The 24,793-nt window shown below is 44.1% G+C and overlaps 1 protein-coding gene and 1 pseudogene across 3 annotated transcripts; both read right to left on the minus strand.

Moving 5' to 3' along the window:
* Positions 1–2,597: 2,597 nt before the first annotated feature.
* Positions 2,598–15,260, minus strand: LOC136483318 (uncharacterized). Of its 3 annotated transcripts, none has more exons than XM_066480334.1 (7): positions 14,903–15,260; positions 11,136–11,460; positions 10,950–11,039; positions 10,753–10,869; positions 9,407–9,541; positions 7,449–9,312; positions 2,598–2,972 (listed from the first exon to the last, which is right to left on the minus strand). In XM_066480334.1, the coding sequence occupies exons 2-6, from the start codon at positions 11,453–11,455 to the stop codon at positions 7,491–7,493; spliced, it is 2,484 nt and encodes an 827-aa protein (XP_066336431.1). In that variant the 5' UTR covers positions 11,456–11,460; positions 14,903–15,260; the 3' UTR covers positions 2,598–2,972; positions 7,449–7,490. The 3 variants fall into 3 exon arrangements, with proteins under 3 accessions (XP_066336431.1, XP_066336432.1, XP_066336430.1); XM_066480335.1 differs by having other exon boundaries at positions 9,407–9,514; positions 14,895–15,260; XM_066480333.1 differs by having other exon boundaries at positions 14,895–15,260.
* A 3,496-nt stretch (positions 15,261–18,756) lies between these two features.
* LOC136479116 (F-box protein At5g07610-like) lies at positions 18,757–22,364 on the minus strand (annotated as a pseudogene).
* Positions 22,365–24,793: the final 2,429 nt, after the last annotated feature.

A 24,793-nucleotide genomic window follows, 5' to 3' on the forward strand; every position in this document is an offset into this window, starting at 1 on the left:
CATCTCAATGGCTTAACCCCTCTGCTCAAATCCATGTGAGAATATGAATACTGCAAATATTGCATGATCTATATTAAGCCTTGTATGCAGTTTATATAGAGTAATGGTGGTTTAGATCTCAAGAAATCCTAGAGGTAGCTAATCCCATCCTACCATAACCAGATCCATGTTGTATACTCTAACATCACGAAGTAGGAGCTCTCCGCAGATGGCTTCAGTGGCCTCCTCTACATGCTACACTTGCAATGGCTGACGAGCCAAGGGTTGTCACGACCACCACAAGGTGAGATATGGGCATGCAAGCATTGGAGACGGGAGCAGCCTAGCGCCATATAAGAAGACAAAACACGTGGATGCAGTACCAGTGAGGATGGAAAAAAAGGAATCTATATAACTTATATAGACGGAACCCATGTATCCACCTCAACCCTAAATTCCACATCAAACCACTCCAGCACACATGGGTTGAGGTGGATACATATGCATCCAAACAAGGCCTAAGAGTCATTTATTCTCATTTCTCTGCAACCACGTTAAGCCACGTCATCGCTTTTGTTTCAGTCGTTCGATCTTAAGCAGCTATCACGGTCGTAGCCATCCATCATCCTCCACCCTGGCCACTAACGTTACATTGCTTAATTAGCTACAGCAATGAAAGCATTCAAACTTCCTTCGACTAAGCTGTCTAAGCATGCGTGCTCTTCCAGTAAGCATGCAAGGTTTGCATTCACCTCCCAATAATTAACATGTCTTTTAATGTTATGCAACTTTGTGTTCCACCTCCCAATAGTTAGTGCATTCTGCCCCTCTATATTTTTTTTAGAATTATAGGGCTTAGCCCCAGTCTTAGCATTGGTTTTTTTAGAATTATAGGGCTTAGCCCCAGTACGTCTTAGCATTAGCAAAGACAGAAACATCCATTACAACATTCAGGTGGATCTCACCCGTCCAGATAAACCAGAAACATAAAAGTGAAACAGCAGCACTCCAACTTTCTAACAGCCCTCACTAAAACCCTCCTGACTTAACAAGCTAAACCAAGCACTTTTGCTACCGCCCACTCCTTCAACGAGATCACCAGAAAGCCTCAACTTCACTTCATCTGGAATGCTCTGGTCACTCCAATCTTGCGCCTTCTGGAACATGAACTTGTCCCCAAATGTCCTCCACCTGATCTAGCCAGAAAGCCTTGTCGGTCTTGTGGCTAAGTCTTTCAGCCGAGCCAGCATCACAGAAAACTCTTCTTGTCTCTTCTCTTGTGGACATAGCATGATCCAGTTTTGAAGCATAGTAGCAATTTTCAAGAGCAGTAACCTCAAGTCTTTCCAACCCAAATCCTGAAAACATAAATTGTTTCTTAGTTTCTAAAGCCCCCACAGGGCTGCAGCACAAAAGGAGTTGCAAACTAATTTTTTTTATTACTAAGCCATAATTGCCCAATAGACAAGAAATCATTGCCTAAGCTTCTATCAAACACTTCAGAAATACAAACCCACATCTGTTTTGCTACTACACACTCAAAAAAGAGATGGCGAACAGATTCCACCTCGGAACAAAACAGACAGGTCATATCCTCAAATTCTTCCTGATACTTATCTTTTGTCAAGATCTTATTCTTAGAAACTAGCCAAAGAAAAAACTGCACTCTAGGAGGTACTTCAAGATTCCACACTGCAGGAACATTTCTGCCCCTCTATATTATTTATAATGACTCAGTCGAATGAACATCCCTACCTCTCCTATTTAATCCACCCACGCTAGCTTATCAATAGAAATGTTTGATGCCTACCAAGTGCCAATACCGACATCTACCATCTTCTTATTCATCTCCTGCCTCAGATCAAGTTCCTCACATACCATGGTTATTGAGGTAGGTGCGGCAGCTTCAGTTCAAGCAGTGATGGGGCAACCATGCATTTTTATAGGTAACACAATTACTGTCTTGATGAATGTCTTTATTGAAGTTGTTCTCCCACAAAGATCCATGGAGCTCCATGCACACGCCACACGCAACCAATGATGGCCCTTGCATAGGAGAGGGGTATTGGGCTTGAACATTAGTAAACCACCATAGGTTGTCATGGGATTGCAAATGTTTGTCTGCACCTTACTGTGTGCGGACGTGTGACTATTGTTGCAGTAGCTCATAGCTGATGAGTATATGTGAAGTTCCAAGCAGACAGTGCATTCTAGCTATTGCGCTTTACACCAAACATTCTATCACACGACTACCTTGATAGTTGTTAATAATTAATTCATGTGTGTTAACTACAATTTCCTTAGCAATTAGGTGGCGTCCATATTCAATAGTTTAAGGGAAGTGACCTTCATGAGGTCACCTTTCCTATTGGTTCAATTTTACCAAGTGAACATGGACACACCTTATTCTTTGAAATTACATACTTAGGGAGGAATTATCATCTGATTATGAAATTTAAAAGCAACTGAGCAAAGGCATCATGAATTGTTGCTTCCTTAAATTGTTGCTTCCTTAAACTATTGAATACTAATGTGCTGGGATATGACAAAATTGTTTAGCCTTCCTTGCAAAAATATTGAACACTTTACAGTTAGTTCTCACTTCTCAAGATGGCAGATTAGGTTGATATGATTTTTTAATTACCCCCTCTTCAGTCCGTTTGGAAAATATCCATAATATTTGCACCATTGACTGGCAGCATCTATCTGAGAGTTCAGAGGAGCGCACACAAACAAAGTTGTACAAATGGAAATGTTACAAAAGCCACCAGTAATGGCATTGGCATGAGAGAAGATCGATATAAATGAGAATAAACATCTACCGGTTCATTCTAAACGATTAAACTACGGACTACCTAGAGATTTAAGTTACAGCTCCCACATAGACAGGGAATCATATGTATGCCTGACACCCCCATCTCCCCTTTCCAGACAAGAAGCTACAGATAGCAGGCAGCACCAGTTAGGCTCGAGCAAAAACTTCAGACCCTACACTGAAATGGAGAAAACACATAGAAGTTAAACAGCAGATACAGCAAGCAGTCAAAATGCATCCAGTCCCAATAACGTAACAAAAAAATAATCACTCAAGAATACTCCAAATACAATGTGTGGAGCGGCAAGAAAAGTGTGAGCAGAGGAAACAAGTGTCGTCAGAAAACTGCATTTTGCCGTTGCAAATATACATAGTGGCACACAAGATGTATCTGCTGTCAAAAGCATATCGCACAGCAATGATAAATATAGTTATTCCTAAGAAAATTCTGTTCATGTTGTTCATGTCCTCCAAACACCTAATCTGCACTAGAATGACTTTGCTCACTGTCAACTTCTAGAGAAAATTCTTTTATACACAAACGATAATGACACTGATATGGATGACAAGCCAATGACGAAAGTTTGATGAAACAAAATCATTCTACACCTCATGCAGAGTTAAATTTACATATTTAAGATGTCCACCAATAACACAGGAAACTGACAAAAGCTTCCACTGAGGGTCTCATGTAGCCACATCGAATATCGCTTTATGCTGACAATGTAGTCCTTTTTCTACGTTCCTCAGCAAGTGACATTGAGATAACTTTGGAACTCGTCCATCTTTTTTATGAAGCTACTGGTCTGAAGACTAAATGACTAATATGTAGAAAAGTAGTGTGTTTCCAATACAGTGCACATAGATTGTGATTACAACGACACAAGAACACCTTCCAGCCAATTATTGATCAGATTGTGGGTCAGCTTCCAGGGATGTGGTATGTGGAAGGCTGGCCTCTTAAGAAGGGTTGGGAGGAAAATTCTTGTTCGATTCATGGTGAATTCCATCCTAGTATATTCAATTTAACCATGGCAATGGACCTCCCACCATGGACTACTAGAATTTAACCTTGTTCGAAGAGGGTTTTTATTTAAAGGGCAGAAAAAATGCAAAGGAGGACACTGCTTGCCACCGGAGTTTGCCAACTCCGCATTTCTAATCTCCAGAATTTGGGCTAGGACCTCCATGAGCCCGACCGCCCATGGCGTCCTTATTTAAATTCACCGTTCTGTCAGGTCTTTTTTCTCCATGGCAATCGTGGTGGGGCAAGAACACTTTTTCTAGACTGATATGGCAACGAACGGTGGCTTAAGCTTTGCATACCAGAAGATGGGTGTCGGACATCAAGGGGGCTCTAACATTAGAGGTCCTGGTGGAGTACCTGCAAATCTAGGACTAAGACATCCCCGATCATCATCAGTGGCAGCTTACGAGGTCTGGTTCTTATTCGAACAAATCAGCTTACGAGGCATTTTTTACTGGGACCATCATTTTTGCACCTTGGAAGCGGGTTTGGAAATCTTGGGCCCCTCTCCGTTGCAAATTCTTTATTTGGTTGGCCATTAAGGGCCGCTGTTGGACAGCTGACCGCCTTGCAAAAAGAGGACTTCCTCACCCGTTTGTTTGCCCCCTATGTGATCAAGCTGATGAAACAATACAGCATGCCCTGGTTGCTTGTGTTTTCGCAAGGCAGGTTTGGACAGCTATCTTTCATGTGTTGGCTTGCTTCCCCTTGCACCGAAGCTAGCGGATTCTCGTTTTTCTAGCTGGTGGTGCAAAACAATCAAAGGCTGTTCCAACAGAGATACGAAAAGGGCTGAATTCACTCATCATTCTGGTTGCTTGGGAGTTGAGGAAGCATAGGAATGCTTGTGTCTTTGAGGGTGCTAGTCCTTGTGTTCAAAGAGTTTTAGCTGTAGTTTCTGAAAAGTGTTTGTTGTGGTGTTGGGCTGGAGCTAAGGCTCTGCAACAGCTTCTTAGTAGGTTGCTTCCTATAGCTGTTTAGGCGTTTTTTTGGGCAGTGGTCATCTGTTTTGCATAGTGTGTGGCGCTAAGAGTCCTGTAATTGGTTAATTGGGGGAGCAGGCTCTGCCCCTCCTCCGTTGTTTTTATTCTCTTCTTAATGAAATGGCACGCAGCTCTCCTGCGTCGTTCGAGAAAAAAAATTATTTCTGGTCTTGCACCACGGCTGTTTGCTCTGGTGGCTAATAAGAGGACAGTCTTTGACGCTCTTACTCACCTGATATGGACCTCTGATATTCAAGGAGCCCTGTCTGTTAGTGCCGTTGCCGAGTAGAGCTTCAGATCTCCTCTTGCATGTGATTTTACAGCCAGAGATCATGGATGTCAAGGGCGTTCACTCCTAGGGTAGCTGGCCCTCGACTACGGAGTTCGTAGTCTCGGTCCGTCTTCTCCGGCGAGGTTTTCCCCTCTGCCGTAGGCTTGGGTTGAGGGAAGAGAGGGAGATTCGATAGGTAATATCTTTCTTAATTCTCATTGTTCAGCGTACAGGAAAATATAATGGCCAACCGGCCAACAAACTTGGAAACAAACGATCCTAATTTCCAGGCCTAGAATATCTCCTAGCCACTGGTCACGCTCCTGCCTTCCATGCGCGTGGTGATCGCGGCCTCAGTCGCCGCGTTGATCGCGGCCTCGCCTGCCGCTGCTGCGCGCGCCGCTGTCCTGCGGACATCACGGGCCCTGCGCTGCCGTGTGTATGCGCGGCCCCACATGACAATGGACTTTCATATTTGGCTCCTCTGTGCCACTGGGACATACTCTGCTAAAGTGCTAATTCTTCCTGAGGATCTCTTTCAAGGTGCTATATTGTTCAGAAAATGGGAAAAGAAATATTTTCAACCGTCTAATTGACGAATAGTCGTGATTAGTCGTCTATCAACTCGATTAGTCGAATCTAGTCAACCCTAGTCGTCGTATGTGCCAGGATCGATATACTATAGTATGTAGTATAAGGGCTATATAAAGAAAGAATTAAGACAGCATGGATGGTCAGTTGGTAACTTGTGAGATCCAATTTGTGAAGTGCCTGAAACTCCAGAGCAAAGAGCAGCTAAATAGAGATAAAAACAGAGCACATCAGAGGAGGAGCTGGGAGCAAGAAGAGCTAGGAGGTAAGAGCAAGAAGTGAAGATGGAGTAGGTACAAGCTCATCTTCAAAATCCCTTGAAGCAGGAGGTGTGAACCAGCGTGGGCGGTGCTTGAAGGCTGAGGCTTGCCAGCGACACCTGACTGACACAGGGACGGGAGCCAGACTGGTGACTTCCCCCACGTGAGCTCCTGGCCAGGAAGGGAGGATGCTGCCACAGCTTGGAAGGGAGGAGGCGGCTATGGCTGGGTAGGGTATGCCAGAGAGACCTCACGCCCATTCGAGCTCTGTAGGCAGTGGCTACAGGCTGAATTGAATGGGAGAGTGAGAAAGAGAACAGAGGAGTCCCCTATTGGGCCGAAAAACGATGGCCCCAAGTGGCCAACATACCAGATGCCAACCCATGACGATTTTTTCATCTGCCTAATCAGGCGATTGCTCGTCTATGCCCAAATCGGACGTTACTCTTAATTAGTCGACGCCTGATCGGACGACTTGATTTCTAGTTGCTGTAGTCAAGTCGGATGTCATAATCGTGCCAGGGGACCGATAAGGCCAACTAGTCGCAATTAGTCGGATGAATTAATAACAAATATAGGAAGGGCAGGCCTGGTGCAGTGGTGAGAGCTGTCTCACTGAGTCACCAGGTCGTGGGTTCGAAGCAGCCTCTCCGCATATTTTGCGGGGGAAAGACTTGTCTCGGTTTATCCCTTCCCCAGACCCCACTCATGTGGGAGCCTCCGGCACTGGGTCTGTCTGTCCTTTTTTAATTAATAACAAATATGGAAGTCCTAGGTTCCTGGAAAATGTCGCTTTTTTATGTAGTTGATCGCACAAAAGATATACTAGATTGAATTAATAACAAATATGGAAGTCCTAGGTTCCTGGAAAATGTCACTTTTTATGTATTTGGTCGCACAAAAGAAATACTGGATTGCCGATTGTTTTGCTCTGCAAGTTTGGCTCCACCTCTTGCTGATGCTTGGTCGACAAGTGCTCTCCACAACAGGATGACGGGATGAGACTTATTTCGATAATTCGTGGGACAATGTAGCTGGGAGTGTTGAGGGACAGGTTCGGAAGGGTCTCAATTCAATCATTATTTTGGGAGCTTAGTTGATTTGGAACCACCGAAACCATAGTGTTTTTAACAAAGTTTCTCCTAATCTAGCTGAAGTGACTTCACTCTCTAGAGAGGAGATGAAGTTCTGCTACCTGGCAACGGCTCGAGGTATTTCATACCTCCTTGCCCTTGCTCTAAGGGGGGCATAAAGCTCTAGTCTGGTCAAGGTAAAGTTGTAAATGTCCTGGGCGTGTGAGTTCAAGGTATTTCCAGTCCTGTCGGGGTGTGTGGGTATGTTGTAAACTGGTAACTTGTAAATTAAGTTTTCTTTAATAATATGACACACAGCTCTCCTGCATTTTTGAGGAAAAGAAAAGGAAAACTTCCGTAATTCAAAAGATTATCTTACTTCGGAAAAATATAGCATGGAAATTTAAATATAGCATGGAAATTTAAAGTAAGTAAAAACGTAAAGGTACCTGCTATAAAATACATACTCCAGATGCAGTAGTTACTTTTGTCTACAAAATAGCTTCACAAGTTGCCTTGTTGTGGCCTGCTTGCTTGCACCTGCTGCAGAGCCGTATTACCGTGGGGACCTTGTTGGGGTTAAACCGCTTCCTTCTTGGTTTATCCGATGTTCGTGGCTTGGGAGGTGGAATTAAATTTGCCCCGGCACTAAAATCAACAGTATCCATATCAGGTATTGGGAAGATCGTTCCTGAATAAGTCATATGGTAGCTCTCTATTCTGAAAAACTTCGAGCAGTAGTCATAGAAAGATCGCCCAATCCTGTTGAACACAGCAACAGCATGCAAGCATGGGAGGCCAGAAAGTTGCCACCTCCGGCAGGTGCATTCCCAATTTGCAAGATTAACGACAAAAATTGCATTGCCCCGCACTTCAAACACAGTTTCGGAAGAGCACAGAACAGTCATTTTACCAGCCTTCATCATCTCCTCCTGTGCTTTGTATTCCATGGAAGGCGTCAAAGGTCCTGACCATGCCTTGCAAGCCTCACGCCTTGTTTCTATTATCTCCATTATTTTTGTTCTCAATGAGTCAATCATCAGCACAATTGAACCCTCCTTCTTGGTTGGTATCCAGTTATTGAAGGCATCAACAATGTTTGAGGAGAAATGATCATATCGACAACCTCTGAAAATGGCATCAGACCAATGCTCAGGCTTGCTTGCTATGATCCACTCAGCAGCTTCAGTGGATATATTCCTAATGCTCTCAATGGACGCATTAAAATCCTCGATACTACACGCTTGAGCAGCACGAGTAAAATCCTCAATCATCCCCTCTCTTATTTGTTGTGACCATGGCCCCTTTCTCAGCTCTCCTTTGAATTCCTCCATGATATGATGCAAACAGAAGGCATGATGGCTATCTCCAAAAACTTGAGAAACAGCAGCATCCAGACCCTTTTGTCCACTGGACAAGAATGTCATGGCATTGTAAGCATAGCTCTGATTTTGGATAGGAAATTTCAGCTGCATTAAGAACCAAACCCAGCTTTCATAGTTTTCATCCTCAACCACACTAAATGCCACTGGAAAGACACCATCGTCTGCATCGACTGCAGCGGCCACCAGCAACTTGTACTCATTTGTTGCTTTCAGTGGAACCTTATCAAGAAACAATAGGGGCCTGCACCCATTTGCAAAACCATGCAAAGAAGCATGAAATGCAACAAAAAAGCGACGGAATTTTGTATCCACCATTGGAGATAACAAAGCAATACTTCCTGGGTTGGACTCTGTAAGCCTCTCACAATACCAGGGCAAATGGCTGTAAGTCTCCCTGATAGCATGATACAGTTCCTTCTGCGCTACTTCTTTACCTCGCCAGACCTGTGAATAGGTCAGTGTAACTCCATATTGTTCATATATTTCCTTGACAAGGTCCTTTGGCTTCAACATCGGATTATCATGCAGCTTCTCCTTAATAACGGTGGTCAGCCATTGTCTTGTCGCTCGACGCTGGCCTTCTCCATTTCCTCCTCCACATGTATGCTCATCTGTCATTTTCTTGATTACAAACTTCTTGTTACGAGATGACTCAGATGCATGCAATCGCCACGTGCAGCCCTCCGCAACACATTTTACCGTGACACGAGTAGTTTCATTTTTAATGAACCGGTACGCAAATCCTTTCCCAATGGCATATTTGCACAATTGAGCACGGAAATCCTTCACATTATCAAACTCTTGACCAACACCTTTGATAATGTCATCCCAAAACATAACAGGATTGTCAAGTCCATGCTGAGGATCTGCAGTGATCTCAGAACCAACATATGGGTCACCTGAATCATCAAAAAGGCCAATTGGTTCCCTGCAAAAACCATGAATAGTTGTCAACATCTATGAAACTATTCTTTTTTGTACAACATTTTGGAGTACAAGGCATTAGATGGCAACAAAATTACCGAGGTACAAGAGCAAGATTTTGCTGATCCAGAATGCCTGGTGCGGTGGAAGCACCTCCAGCTGGGGTGGCAAAGGCAACATCGCTTCCAAATTCCAGTTGGAAAACCCTAATTTCAGAAATATGATGATAGCGACTGAGAATTAACAGCATACAGTTACAAAACAGAACTGCTGACTAATCAAAGAAGCAAGTAATAGTTCAGACATTACAAGACTGTAAACAATAAAATGGCATGTATTAATGAGGCTGAAAATTCAAGATAAACTAGACCAGAACTTAGCATTATTTTGCCAAACTATGAAAAGCCCATGCTCCCATAAGAATCAAACTATGAGTACTTGAGATGGCAAAGATTTAATTATAATAGAAGCAACTAGGAAATATTTTTGGCAGTCAATACACAAAATCATTCTTACAAAATCTGAAAGTGAAAATGTTGAATCATCTGCAAAACAACGCATGAAGCTCCTTGTGCCCATGATACTCTATTGCTTAGCAGTTACAAGTTATAACAACAAAACAAAAGGAGAACTATGTTGTAAATATGCCTACATTGTAACTCCATAACCATATTATGTAGACCATTGATACAGAAATTTAGCTAACTATTCAGTCATATGCTCCGTAAAATAGCCAAAAATACAATATAAATCAGCATATGGGAAAGAACTTTCAAGTCTACAAATTCTGATATCAGAATATCATGCATTTGACACAAAGTGGCATTGCTGGCACAAACAAGAACTTTATCAACTAAGGCACGCACTGAAATGCTAATATCCAAATAGGCATATTTTCATTTGATTCTGGAATAAGCTACTCTTCAAATTGAAGGGAGCTAAAGTAGATACCTTGTGTGTTCCCTAGGCATTGTATTTTCTTTTGATCCTAGAAGAGGCTACTCTTGGAATTAAAAGGGGATAAAGTAGCTGCCTGCGTGTTCCCTTAACATGCATTAGATAGTTACCAATGCATCTTTCTCAATGTAACCAAAATTGCTTATTGTGCGTAACATTTCAAAGGTTCTATGAGGTTGTTTTATAGACAAAGGAAAAAATCACGGTTGTTCACTGCCCCCTGGGTAGGACGTTATTGATCCCACACTTATCAGAACTGCTACAATTGTTTTTATTAGTCTTGGTTGTCAAGCTGGTGCTAACCTATACCGTTTTAGAGCTGGGTTGGGCCTCCGCTTCCAGAGCCATTTGTATATATAATATACAAGAACATTTCTATCCACTTTATGAATGAAAGGAAGAACTGCATTTTCTTAAAGATCAGAAACATCCCAGAACAAAGAAGGCATGCCAAGATGTAGCAGTTATATGAAGATCAATTCTGCACCTGTTGTCATCGTTTGCAGTAACAATTGGTCTTGGCTGTTTCACATTATTGGCACTAGGTTGGACTGAAGTGCCAGGAGCACTGGGAGTCGGAGTCTTCTTGTTACTTTTGGATACCCTAAAAGAGAGAATATGTCATGATAACAGTATAGGGGTTGCAGATAACAACATAAAAACAACTGGCACAGTGCAACCTACTTCTTTTTGGAAGGTGGCCTTTTCCTTTTGTCACCAGAAGCATTAGAGCCAGGCTTAATTGCAGAAGCTCCAGAGTAGGTAACAATACTCCTGGTTATTCAGCACGAGAAAAGCATGAACCATGTCAGCGTATGCATTGACTCTTCAATATGAATCACAAAGCAATAAGGTGCAAAAAAAACATACCTGTTTTCTACTCTACTAATCAAGAAAACTTCCACTTGCGCGGCGCTGGTAGTAAAATCAACCATCCTTTGTAAATCTCGATCACATGATATTGTGATGAGTGTTCTGTAATTATTTGGAAGGAAGTACTTCAATGACATGTCAGTCACATCAACATGGAACACCTTGGACACCTCATCCTTGAAGCTCTCCAGTGGCATATCACGAGCAACATCAACAGCATGCGCCTCGCCTCCTTTGTATGTCAAATTACCATTGGGGCCAGAAGTGAATTCTCCACCATATTGGCAAATGGCTACCACAATACCCCCATCGGCCATGCTTCCTGAGTTGTTCAGTGGTCAGTATAATAAACTACAATAAACATAAGAAATGTAAAGGAAATTTACTTTCTACAAAACTTCTCATATGTAATTTATGATGCAGTGAAAATGCACTATGTCAAAGGGTGCACAGCTATTCTGTGAGCATTTCAAAGGCCATTAGCAACATACAACATCTCCCACTAGGGTACCTGGAACAAGTTTTTTTTCTAGGCAAAGGCATAGAACACACGGTTACTAGGTAAAGAGAGCACATGATTGGTAAGCATGGAGCTGAAACTGCAAATGGTAGTTCATGTGCATTTATCTGACGCAGGCACCACTGCTAAAGCTATATAGCCAGCAGTAAATTCAACCTAACAAAAAGCTCATGGAGCAGTATGACAGTTCAGGTTTTAACAAAATCTGCTCAACTTTTAAGGTTCGCAAAGATTGTTAAAAAATCAAAAAATAAAAAACAGGCATACCGTACATGGATTTCAACCTGGACGGATTCATACTAGCATTGTTCATTAACCTCTGGAATTCCTAAGCCCTTTTGTCGTGCTTCATGGTACCACAAAGTACATTCGAATGTGCCACGAAAGCAAAGGGGAATGCATCTTTGCGCATCTCGGTTCCACTAACATAGCATCACACCGACGGGATGGTTTCCTTAACCATATCATGGAGTGCTTGCTCTTGAAGCTTTAAAATTTACCAAGAAACTCTGAGAAACTAAACACTTTGAATTGAGATAACTGAACCGAGATATTCACAAGGAAAAAAGTGTCCGAAGGCTGAAGCTGCACTGAACTCGTGCAGAGGGAACGGCAGGGGCATGTCATTTCGTTCCTAATTGCAAGGGCGAAATGATAATACAGCTAGCACAAAAGCAAAGCAAGTAGGCAACTCATCAGCATGGAACTTTTGGGGGGAAAGGTAGTAAAAGAGAGAAAAGGGGGCATTTTGCTCAAGAATACCCTAGAATTCGGACAAATCGCAACAAGACTGCGAATAGAACAGGGATGACAACCACAAAAGAAACGGCTAGGCAGTAGTAGGCACGGCGAAAAAGAATAAACTTCAGAGGATGCAACGCGAATACGCAAGCCCACACGAGGATCCAAATAGAAATTACTTTAGACCAACTGAAATGAAACGGAACAAAAAAAAAGATGGCTCTTTGTCACCGAAAAAGGAGGATTGGGAATGAACCCCCATGGGGGAAACAAGGGGCCGGATGGAAGAGCTTAGTTCAGTCGAACCCCCTAGGAATCTGGTTGCGTAGAAGGATTTACTTACAAATGAGAGCACGAGGAGGAATCAGCCCAGGTTCGGATCCACGGCTTCCCCGAGCAGTAGAGAGAAGCGAGGAGTTGCTCCAGGTGGAAGGAGGCGGGCGCGCACCGCGGCAGCCTGGAGGGAAGGGGAAGGGGAAGACGAAGCAGGGTTGATTTGCTAGGGCTGCGGATGCCAGGGGTATTCTTGATATTTTCCCCACCGGAGAAAATCTTCTCTGGTGCTTTTCACAATTTTACCACTTTTCATTTTAGTCTGAACAGATGACAGACGCCAACAATCGCGTCGCGCAGGGCGATTCTCTCTCCAAACCGTGACCTCCACTAAACTTCATCTAGTAGGCCGGTCCAGTGGCCCATCTCAGCCCAAACATTGTGCTCGTCTATCGTCTTTGATCTTTCCCCTCTGGCCTCTGCCACAGTCTCCATCACCGAAGCCCTGAACCCCTGATGCGCTCGACGCTATCCGCCTCTCTCCTCGCCACGGCGCTCGCTCCAGCCTCCAGCATCCGCAGCCCTAGCAAAATTGCGGCATCCGCAGCCCTAGTAAATCAACCCTGCTTCGTCTTCCCCTTTCCCTTCCCCTTCCCTCCCGGCCGCCGAGGTGCGCGCCCGCCTCCTTCCGCCTGGAGGCAACTCCTCGCTTCTCTAATGCTCGGGGAAGCCGTGGATCCGAACCTGGACTGATGCCTCCTCGTGCACTCGTGGGTAAGTAAATCCTCCTACGCAACCAGATTCCCGAGGGGTTCGACTGAACTGAGCTCTTCCATCCGGCCCCTTGTTTCCCCCGTGGGGGTTCATTTCCAATCCTCCTTTTTCGGTGACAAAGAGTCGTCCTTTTTTTGTTCCGTTTCATTTCCATAGAATCAAAGCAGGATGGATAAAGTGGCGCCAAGCATCTGGTGTCCTATGTGACAAAAGGATACCACAGAAGTTAAAAGACAAGTTTTATAGGACGGCGATTAGACCTGCTATGTTGTATGGTGCAGAATGTTGGCCTACGAAAAGACGACATGTTCAACAGATAAGTGTCGCGGAAATGCGTATGTTGCATTGGATTTGCGGGCATACAAGAAGGGATCGAGTTCGGAACAATGATATACGTGATAGATTAGGGGTAGCACCAATTGAAGAAAAGCTTGTCCAACACCGGATGAGATGGTTTGGATATGTCCAACGAAGACCTCCAGAGGCACCGGTGCATAGTGGAATCCTAAGCCAGGATAGTAACGTGAAGAGAGGCAGAGGAAGATCGAAGTTGACTTGGGTAGAGGCAATAAAAGGAGACTTGAAATGATGGAATATACCCAAAGACTTAGCCTTAGATAGGAGTGCTTGGAAAACAGCTATTCACGTGCCTGAACCTTGATTGCTTCTGCTAGGTTTCAACTCTAGCCTACCCCAACTTGTTTGGGACTTAAAGGCTTTGTTGTTGTTGTTGTTCATTTCAGTTGGTCTAAAGTAATTTCTATTTGGATCCTCGTGTGGGCTTGCGTATTCGCGTCGCATCCTCTGAAATTTATTCTTTTTCTCCGTGCCTACTACTGCCTAGCCGTTTCTTTTGTGGTTCCCGTCCCTGTTCTATTCGCAGTGTTGTTGCGATTTGTCCAAATTCTAGGGGATTCTTGAGCAAAATGACCCATTCTCTCTTTTACTACCTCCCCCCCCCCCCCCCAAACAAAAAAGATTTGTCCAAATTCTAGGGATTCTTGAGCAAAATGACCCATTCTCTCTTTTACTTCCTTCCCCCCCCCCCCCCCCCCCAAACAAAAAAAAAGTTTCATGCTGATGAGTTGCCTACTTACCTTGCTTTGCTTTTGTGCTAGCGTCAGTGGTGGAGCCGGGATTTGAAACAAGGGTAGTCTAGTAAAAAAAATCATATGCAATATGGTAAAATAAAAAAAAATCGGTATATAAGACTACAATTTAACCAAATTGCTCCGATTTCATTCAATTCTATAACAAGAAATTTCAGTCAATTCTATGCTTCGATTTCATTCACAAGAACAAATCTCTAACCAATAATAACGAATCACACACCAATTTCACATATACACAATCCCTAAGCCCAAATTTACAGTCCAGTGTTCACTGTCAAAGCCTAGGGTATGAGATTTCAGATTTGGGAAAGCTCAGAACTTCAAAAGCACACTCACTGACTCACTGGTCCAGGGGCGCTGGTGCGCTGCTCTGCAGCTTGGTGCAACCAGCGGCCGGCTTCAGCGGCGCGCAGCCTGCTCGGCGCCTGGGCACCCCAACGGCTGTGCCGCAGAGGCTCGGCAACGACGACTAGCGCCAGCCCCAGCCGCCAGGCGGGGTGGCGGCGGGCGGCTGGCGGGTGCTGGCGCTCTGCGCTCGGGCAGCTCGGCCTCGGTGCTCGGGGGCGGCGGCGCTCACGCTGGTGGAGTCCGCCGGGGCGCCGTCCGCCTCACGGTCGAGCGTCGCAGACTCGCGGCCTCGGGGGCTCGGGGACGGGGGCAGGTGAGCCTGGGACTCGCGGCCTCGGGGGCTCGGGACGGGGAAGTGGGCTTCGCTCAGTTCTTTCTTGGCCAGATTTTTTATGGGCTAAAAGATCAAAAATACTGAGTAATAAAAAGTTTTTGGCTAGATTTTAGGGTAGTTCTGGTCCTACCTGCACTGCCCTTTTGCTCCGCCCATGCTAGCTGTATTATCATTTTGCCCTTGCAATTATGAACGAAATAGCACTGCCCCTGCCGTTCCCTCTACACGAGTTCGGTGCATCTTCAGCCTTCGGACACTTTTTTCCTTGTGAATATCTCGGTTCGGTCATCTCAATTCAAAGTGTTTAGTTGCTCAGAGTTTCTTGGTAAAGTTTAAAGCTTCAAGAGCAAGTGCTCCATGATAGTTAAGAAAATCAGCCCGTCGACGTGATGCTATGTTAGTGGAACCGAGATGGGCAAAGATGCACGCCCCTTTGCTTTTGTGGCACATTCGAATGTACTTTGTGGTACCATGAAGCACGGCAAAAAGGGCTCAGGAATTCCAGAGGTTAATGAAAATGCTAGTATGAATCTGTCCATGTTGAAATCCATGTATGGTATGCTTGTTTTTTTATTTTTTTATTTTTTAACAATCTTTGCGAACCTTAAAAGTTGAGCAAATTTTGTTAAAACCTGAACCGGCATACTGCACCATGAGCTTTTTGTTAGGTTGAATTTACTGCTGGCTATATAGCTTTAGCAGTGGTGCCTTCAGATAAATGTTGTATGATCCTGAAAACATTGCACACCCATTGAGAAAATAATTTGCTTTTCAATGGTTAAAAGACACGCAAAGCTGACATCCCATTTATAATACCTAGTAGAAGAAACACATAAACTACTGTAGAAGAAACACATAAACTAGAAAAAAAAACTCTGATGCACAGTATTCGCCTGGCTCGTAATCCACATATTCCATAGCCAATCGACTACTGCCCTGTTTGCTTGGACTTGTTTGGCTTATAAGTCATACTTTTTTAGCCAACGAACAGTATTTTTCTCTCACACCGAATCAGTCAACGGTACTTTCAGCCATGGCTTATCAGTCAAACAAACTCAAACGAACAGGGCCTACGCACTCGGTAGCATCAAATGCTAGCGGATGAGATACCTAGTAAAGCCCTGTCAGACGAGTTGTATATAGTATAGAGATTTGTTAATGAGCTTATTGATCTAGGTAAGTTGTTTCTTTTTTCGTTGTTGACTGGTTCGTAGTGAAATTCTTCGTAGTATAAAGTCATGTTGTTGCCACAGCAGGAGCTTGGCATAAATTGAAGCATTAGGCAAAGTAGTAGAATCAGTATCATGCCAAAAATTGTAGAAACTATTTTTCATTTTGACAAAAGAAGGGGGTCTACCGATGACGGTAATGGAGCAACACGAAACGAAGAAATGAAGTTGTATACCTCGTACCCTCGTTTTGGCACATATGCAAACAGAGAGGATCAATGCAGCACGACCACCTAAATAATTGAAGCTAACTATTCAGACGTAATTCTGCCCTTCCATGGATACATACATGCAACGCAATGTGTGGACATATATTTGTGCTATCTGCAGCCTGCAAATAAACTAAGGGCATCTCCAAAAATTCTTAAAATACTCTCCTAATCCTTGATTTTTTGCAAGATTAAAAAAACACACCTCTCCGACAACTCTCAATCTCACATGCCAATCTTTTAGCACTCTAAAAAAAACGACCCACACGCGTATATCACTCCTTCGCGGCGCTTCACCTACTGCCTCGTTTCACGGGGTCGCCTCGCGCGCGCCGGAGCGGAGGCCGCCGCCGCACTCGACGCCGCTTCACCAACTAGCAACTAGCACGAGCGCAGGCAGAGTGAGCCGACACAGCCAGGCCGGAATGATGGACTCGTCCTCGTCCGCCGAGCGGTGGTGCAGGAGATGGCGCAGGCCGGCGCGGTGGTACAGTCGAAGCAGTACGGCGAGAGGACGAGGGAGCGGGCTCGGGAGACGCTGCGACTGCATGCTAGGGCATGCCGGACCTCGCCGTGCTTGCATCAGCAGCACCAGGATGTGTACGTACCCTTGCTAACAGCAGCAGCAGGCCAATGCACCATTGACTCATCTCTATGCAACGAGGACGTGCTCAACGGCAACGCCTCAACCGCCGACTGGGGATCTGTAGAAGCGTGCAGGGCAGCGGCGATGTAGATGCGACTGTTGTTCCAATCTCGCGCGAAAAAAAATAACCGCGAACAAAATCGTGTGTGTGGGACTAAAATTTTGGCATCTTGGAATTGAATTATCAGGTACTATTAGAGATGGCCTTATTTATTTCTTTCAATATTTTTTTGAAAGTTGAAAAACACTATGTTTTTGGGACGAAGTTATTGGGTACTCTTGATAAGTGCAAGTTTAGTCTGCATATCACCACTACAAAAATAATTTTGCGAGACATTGCCCAAATATCATCCGAGGCCTTTACAAAATCCAACTGCATCGGTTAACGGAGGCGATCATTTTATTTACCGAGGCACCAAAAAATGACGGTGGTGAAATCGATTTACGGAGGCGTTCGTTTTATTTGCGGAGGCAGTTGGAAAATGCCCGCTCCGTAAATCGATTTATGGAGGCGGTCGTTTTAAAACAACCGCCTCTAAAAATAGTTTATTTTTGGAGGCGGTCGTCTTAAGGCAACCGCCTCCGTAAATCGATTTACGGAGGCGGGCATCTTAAAATGTCCGTCTCGGTTAATGATTGCAACAAAAAAATAATTCATAACTTTTTCATATGAGTTTGAATGAAGATAAATTTTATATCAAAATTGTAGCTCTCGATGAGATATACAACTTTATAGTTGAAAAGTTTTTGAATTGAAAGCGTTTAGGGTTCCAAAATATTGTTGTAAGTGCACAGATTTTGAAATTTGAAATTATTAAACGATCTCGGATGTTGACGGGGTATATACAAAAGTTATAGTTATCAATAGAATCTACAACTTTGTAGTTGAAAAGTTTTTAATTTAAAGATGTTTGGAGTCTCAAATATGTGTTTGAAAGTTATAGATTTTGAAATTTAAAATTTTGAATTTCTAAACGATCTCAAATGTTCACATAGTTAATACCAAAGTTCCAGTGGCCGACCTGATCTACATATTTAATATTGATAAGTTTTTGATTTATAGTCATCTGGAGTCTCAAATATGTGTTCTGGGTTTGTTGAGTCTCAAATATGTATTTGAAATTCAGAACATGAAACCAAACCTTTACACTGACGATGACGCTGAATATCACTTGCATATATAATATAAAGCATGTAAGTCTCTAGACAACCAGATATAGACTGATGGTTAGACTCAACAAACCCAGAACATGAAACCAAACTACTTGCGCATATCAATGGATCAAAGTTCGGGTGCTCGGCTGAAATGCCCGAGTGTCGGAGAGACCCCTAAAAAACTGCAAAACAAAGATTTTGGATGTCTCTGACATCCTTTCCTAGGTGAAATGTAAGAACTCTAATTAACAGTGATTGAGGGGATGAGGGCTGGGCATCGAGTACACTTTTCACGAGTTATTGTGGCCCTTACATTTAACACTCTACTAAATAACAAGGTGAAGAAAAGCTGCTGCATCATTTCCAAATCCAAGTTGATATCAGGAAAAAGCTAGATACCATAGTCATCAGTTGATATCGATACCAAGCTGCAGTTTGCGAAGCCGGTACCTGCACAAAGAACAGAGTACTGTGAACAACTATGCTAACTGTTTGAAGGGAAAATGCCAAAAAATGCAAAGTAATATTTATGAGGACTGTATTAGGCAACTACCCAGTACTGTACTTTATGATATTATACGCACACCCAGAGGTTGTCTATAGGCAATTTCTTCATCAAAGCCATCACAAGTTTAACTCTCAAACAGTCAAACTCAAATGTGAAGTTGGCCTAACAAAAGTATCCTTTGCCGTGTTGCACAGTTTCAGCTAAGTTGTCTATATGAATTCTTTTTCAACTAACTAACTAACCCCCTAAAGGTGTGAACAGTCAAAAAGTCAACTTGTCCATATTTTGCAAGCCTTGCATCCGTTACAAACTCACAAAACTCCGTGTGTGAACTAAAATGACTACCATGACAGCACAGCAAAACACATACAACAAAAACGATGTTTCACAATAAACATGCTATAAGAAGATACTATAGAATTTTTAACCAAACATGATGCATAACATACAACAGAGCCATTACATGATGAAGCTCTAACCCAACTAGGACAGGGTCCAACCACTCTGTTAATTACTATATGTTATGTACTGCATAAAAGTGGTGAAAATAAAAAGAAATTATAATAAAAGAGTTAAAAAAAACTTGACACCTGGGGAAAGCGTCCTCTGAGATATCTTATTAAGAACAAATCTTAACCACAGGGTCAAGAAAAGGCCACAAACCCCGGCTATTAAATAGCACAGCAAATGACCTTTTTTGTGAAAAATGGAGAGTAGCAAAGGTCCAACACTAGCTCCCCTACTACTACTGGACTATATATGTGCATGTTCTCATTCTAATAAATAAATAAAAAGTTGAAAGAAAAGTGTTGTATAGTTTAAGTTCTCCCAACTATAACTTCCAAGAAATTTCTAATGTAACTTAAGAATGTCACCAAAGGCTGGTGTAAATTTTTTGGCATGGTAGTGCCTGTATCAGCAACTATTATTACAGCCATAAGCCTGCGGGAAAAGGCAACTGAGGACAAAAGTAAAACAAGGGCATGCCAGTCGCCCTAAAGCTGATTACCTGGATTCAAACTAGGTAAAATACAGTAGATTGTCTTAATCCAGCTGTGTACGTATATCTGTGAGTATATGTTTTTTTTTGGAAGGAATATCTGTGAGTATATATAAGTGGAAGGAATTGAGTAGAGAGGTGTGGAGAAAATTGTAATCTGAACCTATTCCCTGAATCACCGGTTCTACCACATCCTCTCTCACCTTGCGGGCCTCAGTTCTCCTGTGTTCTACCCGACTCTCTGTCCAACTCTATTTTATTTAATAATACAAAAGTTCCAGCTCAATGAAAGTTGGGGAAAGAATTATTGACTACTACGAGTGATTTCTGTAAGCAATAAAGGGCCGTCAAGGGATGGGTAACATTAACAACTAAATTGTAGCTGGTTGTATCCCTCGAAGGGCATGCCATTATACCACCCTACCATCACAAAACAGTAGCTAGCAAGACATGATAGGAACATAATTCACACTTATAAGATACAAGAACAAGACATCTCACACATAATTATTTTAAGTGAGCCTATTTTACACCATATGACGGACAAAATTAAAATGCACCAAAGCATTCAGTAAAAGTGATCACGAATCATGTATATACCCAGATAAAGATTAAAAAAAATTAGGTTCATTAATTTTCTGGTGCGATTGAACTTATTAAACAAGGCTCTTCAAAAGGTGGCAAAGAAGAACCATTATTTCACAAGGTAAAAACAGAGCAAATCACAATTGAAGATTTTAGACTCATACCACGATTCATATAAACAAGGAATTGATGAAAAAAAAATGCAACCAACTTTAAGCTAAAAAATGTCCCAACCAAGTTACTAATTTGTCATTTCAGTTGGTTCAAGCCTGGGTGCATTGCAAATTTCCGACCACTATGCATCTGGTTGAAGAAATTTATATTTATTAGCTATGCAAATATTAGCACCATATAGTGCAAGTAACATATATGTCAATGGACAAGAAAAACTAACATTAATATATGGTGAGCTAACCCACCCTCAACATATGTAATTCTGCCAAAGAACACTGAAACAACAAAACAGTGTATCAAGAGTTCATCAAGCAGCCAAGTTACATATATGAATATATAATTAAATTCCAATTGTTAGTCCAGCATTAAAAAGGACTTGTGGTATTCCACAGACCAATTATAGGGAAAGAACTAAGCTTTTGGTATACTTGCAATGTAAATGCATGCTATTACCTGGAGCATATAGATTCTTCAATGGATGGACAGTCCTGCATTGACTAAGAGGACTGGTTTCGAAAATCTTTTCAAACTGCATTGACTCAAGATGGACCATGAAGACGCCTCTATACGTTGACACAAATATCTGATTATCATCCCCTGCAAGCCAAAGTACTTTCCAGTACCCTCCCGGTCTCAGACCAAGAAGCCTGTCTAGTTCAATTGTTCGTCCACGCATCCATCGAGCACCACCATCAGAGTCGGCGGTCCTCTCCCACACCCACAGCTGAGCTCTGAGGTCCGCCGACATGACGATCAAACTAGGACCACCACCCTCTGCTAACGTACACAAGTAGATACCATAATGGTCTTCATAGGCACTCGGTGGCACCTCAATCACAGGTAGGTTCTGGCTGCCTAAATCAAACTGAAGGATGTGAACCTGATTGCCAAACAGAATCCAGTAAAGGGTGTTCCCAACCATGACGTTTCCAAGGCCAACAGTGGACCAGGATTTGAACGCCGCAGAGACGACATCGCCCCACGCGCCGGTCTCCGACGAGTAAACGCAGATGTGTGCAGTGTGGCGGTGGATTTCGTCCCACGCCAGAGCGAACTTGAAGGGTCCCTTGTCGCCGGCGGCACAGATCACCGCCCCTTTCATGTACGCCCCGTTCTGGTTCCGGTCAGGATCCAAGAACCGCGTGATGTCGAGGAAGTGGTCCTCGCCAGTGTGACGGGGTTCCACACCAGGAACTCTCGGGTGCCGTGGCCGTAGCGGCTGTGGGATAGGACCACGCGCCCGTGGCGGCAGCCGTGGGGTACCCAGGCGTAGCCACGGCTGCTGTCGTCACTGCCGCCGCCGTCGCCGGCGCCTTGGCACTCGTGCCGGCACGGAGAAGCGCTCGGACGGGGCGGGGTACCGCGGATCCGAGATGGACCTGAAGGAGAGACCTTCGTCGTCGCTGCCGAAGAAGACGCCGAGGGGTCTCCAGTGGTGGGCGCGGAAGCGGCGGATGAAGCTGGGGTCGGTGACGAGGCAGCGCCAGCGGGTGCAGACGAGGGACGCGCGGGGGAGCGAGGACGGCAGCGGGGGCAGGCGGAGGAGGATCTCGGAGAGGAGATCGTCGAGGTCCATCGGGGAGGCCTCGGAGAGGAGGCCTTGGTCGTCCATGCACATGGAGGACGCCGACGCCCGACGGGCAAGGGCCAAGGAGAGCGGCGGCTGGCGGGCTGAGGCTAGTCTCCTCCTGGCCCTCGACTTGACTTGACTGTGTATTTATCAATTATACTATCATCGTTATTGGACTCAAAGGTCGTATCCTGATCCGTATCCTACAATTGTATGATCCTAGGATCCTAAATTTTAATAAATTTCGTAGTATCTCGATCTTAGGTAAAGACTCTATACGTTTCTACATAAAATTTGTAGTATCTTAATACTATGAAATTACGATATCATACAATAATTGATATAGATGATTTTTAAATAATTCACTTATAGATGAAATACTATTTAAGGTTGAGGGTTGTTGAAATAATGTCAAGAATTACAGTTAAATATATAAAAAAGTGATATTATATAAGTTAATCAAAATCGATATTATAGCCTTCAATCCATAAAACCTATTACAAATTTTACATATAAAATCACTACTGGATTCAGGCGCTTTGTCGAGTGCCTGCAGCACTCGGCAAAGCCCCAAATACACTCGGCAAAGGCTTTGCCGAGTGCCGCACTCGGCAATGGCCACTCGGGAAAAAAATGGCCGGCAAAGCAGCCTTTGCCGAGAGCCATTTGTCAGGCACTCGGCAAAGCTTTTGTCGAGTGCCGAGCTAGCCCTCGGCAAAGAAAACGAGCGGTCACGGCCCAGGAAACGGTGACGGCGGCTTTGCCGAGTGCCAACCCGGACGGCACTCGGCAAAGATTTTCATTTTTTTTAAATTCTTTGCCGAGCGCCGCCCGGGCTGGCACTCGGCAAAGTTTTTTGTTTTTATTTTTTAAAATTCTTTCTTTATCGAGCGCCGCCGGGGATGTCACTCGACAAAGTTTTTAATTTTTTTTAATTTCTTTGCCAAGCGCCACCCGGGATGGCACTCGGCAAAGTTTTTAATTTTTTTTAAATCTTTGCCGAGTGCTATGGTCATGGCACTCAGCAAAGCTGAAAAACGGGTTGCTACATTTTCCAGCTTTGCCGAGTGCAGTGACTATTACACTCGGCAAACTGACCAAAAACAGTGTTTTTTTCATTTTTTACATTCCATCACGACAAACATAAATTATCACATATATCTCACATCCATCCAAACATGCACCACATATTTATCACATCCATCGCATATATCACATTCATCACATATATCACATACATCAATCCAAACATCTATCGCATATATCATAGTTATCCAAATATACCACTAGCGCATGACAAGTATATCAGAAATCCATCACCAAGTGAACAACGAATGCAAATACAACTAATGCTACTCATCAGAAAGGTGGAAACTGAGTGCCTGGTGAAGGAAAAGCTGGATCAGTCGGAGGCGCATGAGCTGGATTATTTGAACCCTCCGACTGAGGCTGCACAAAGGAGAAGACATTGCATGTGTTAGACAAGATTACTTGATAGCTAATCTAGGTCATACAAGCAAAGCACAAGCGAAAACTCACAGGAGTAGTTGCAACTGCAGGAGTCGGCAGTGGAGCGAACAGCCAAGGTGGCACAGCTAGACTCGTATGTTGCCCAAGAGTCTGCATGAACTGCATCATTTCCGCCATCCTCTGCGCCTGGGCCTCTCGCGTGGCCCGCTCGGACTGCAGCTGGGCCGCCAGGTCCTGACGTTGCCTTGCTTTTTCTTTCCAGCCGGGCCTGCAATATTTCACTCCAATGTTTTAGTAATGCAAAGCTAATTAAGGTGTGTAAAGATCAATCTACGACGAGTAAAATAGGAATAACCTCGAGTGCGTCGACCCGTTGCTGTGAAGCGCTTGGCCGTGGCCGTATGGCCGGGCCTTCACTTGTGCTCCGTGCTCGGATCTGGGAGAGAGAGGGAGTAGAGATCGAGTCGATTACGCCGTCACCAAGCCAGTACTGCCCATGCTTCTTGCCTCCACCCACCCTCATGACGATCTCTGCATCAAAGTCTTGGGTGCTCGGGTCGTACTGTGGCCCATGGACCGACCTTGCCGCCGACGTGTACTCACTGATGCGGGTGTGGACGCTCGGGTTGGTGTATGCCTCGGGCGGGTCCTCCGAGTTGTAGGAGACGGCGAACGTCGCCTTGCCCTTGTGGGACATACACCATGCCTGGAAGTCGAAGCATTGCTGACCACCATATGCCTCCGACTACGAGAAAGACAGCAAGATGATTAGAAATCAGGCATAATTGAGCGTCAGAATAGATAAATGAATTCGCGTACCCATAATTGTTTGTATCCAACGAGGTTGCGGTTGCCTTGATGGTGTGCTGGACCTTGCATCTACAAACGTCGCTCCCGGGCAGCTTCGTGCGTCTCGGCCCACGCGGGCGTGAACCACTTGTCCACGATCATCGCCCAGCACTCGGGATACGAGGAGCACCACCAGGGACACATCTACACATCATCAA

This window comes from Miscanthus floridulus, chromosome 9, assembly GCF_019320115.1.
Source record: "Miscanthus floridulus cultivar M001 chromosome 9, ASM1932011v1, whole genome shotgun sequence".
Lineage (NCBI taxonomy): Eukaryota > Viridiplantae > Streptophyta > Magnoliopsida > Poales > Poaceae > Miscanthus > Miscanthus floridulus.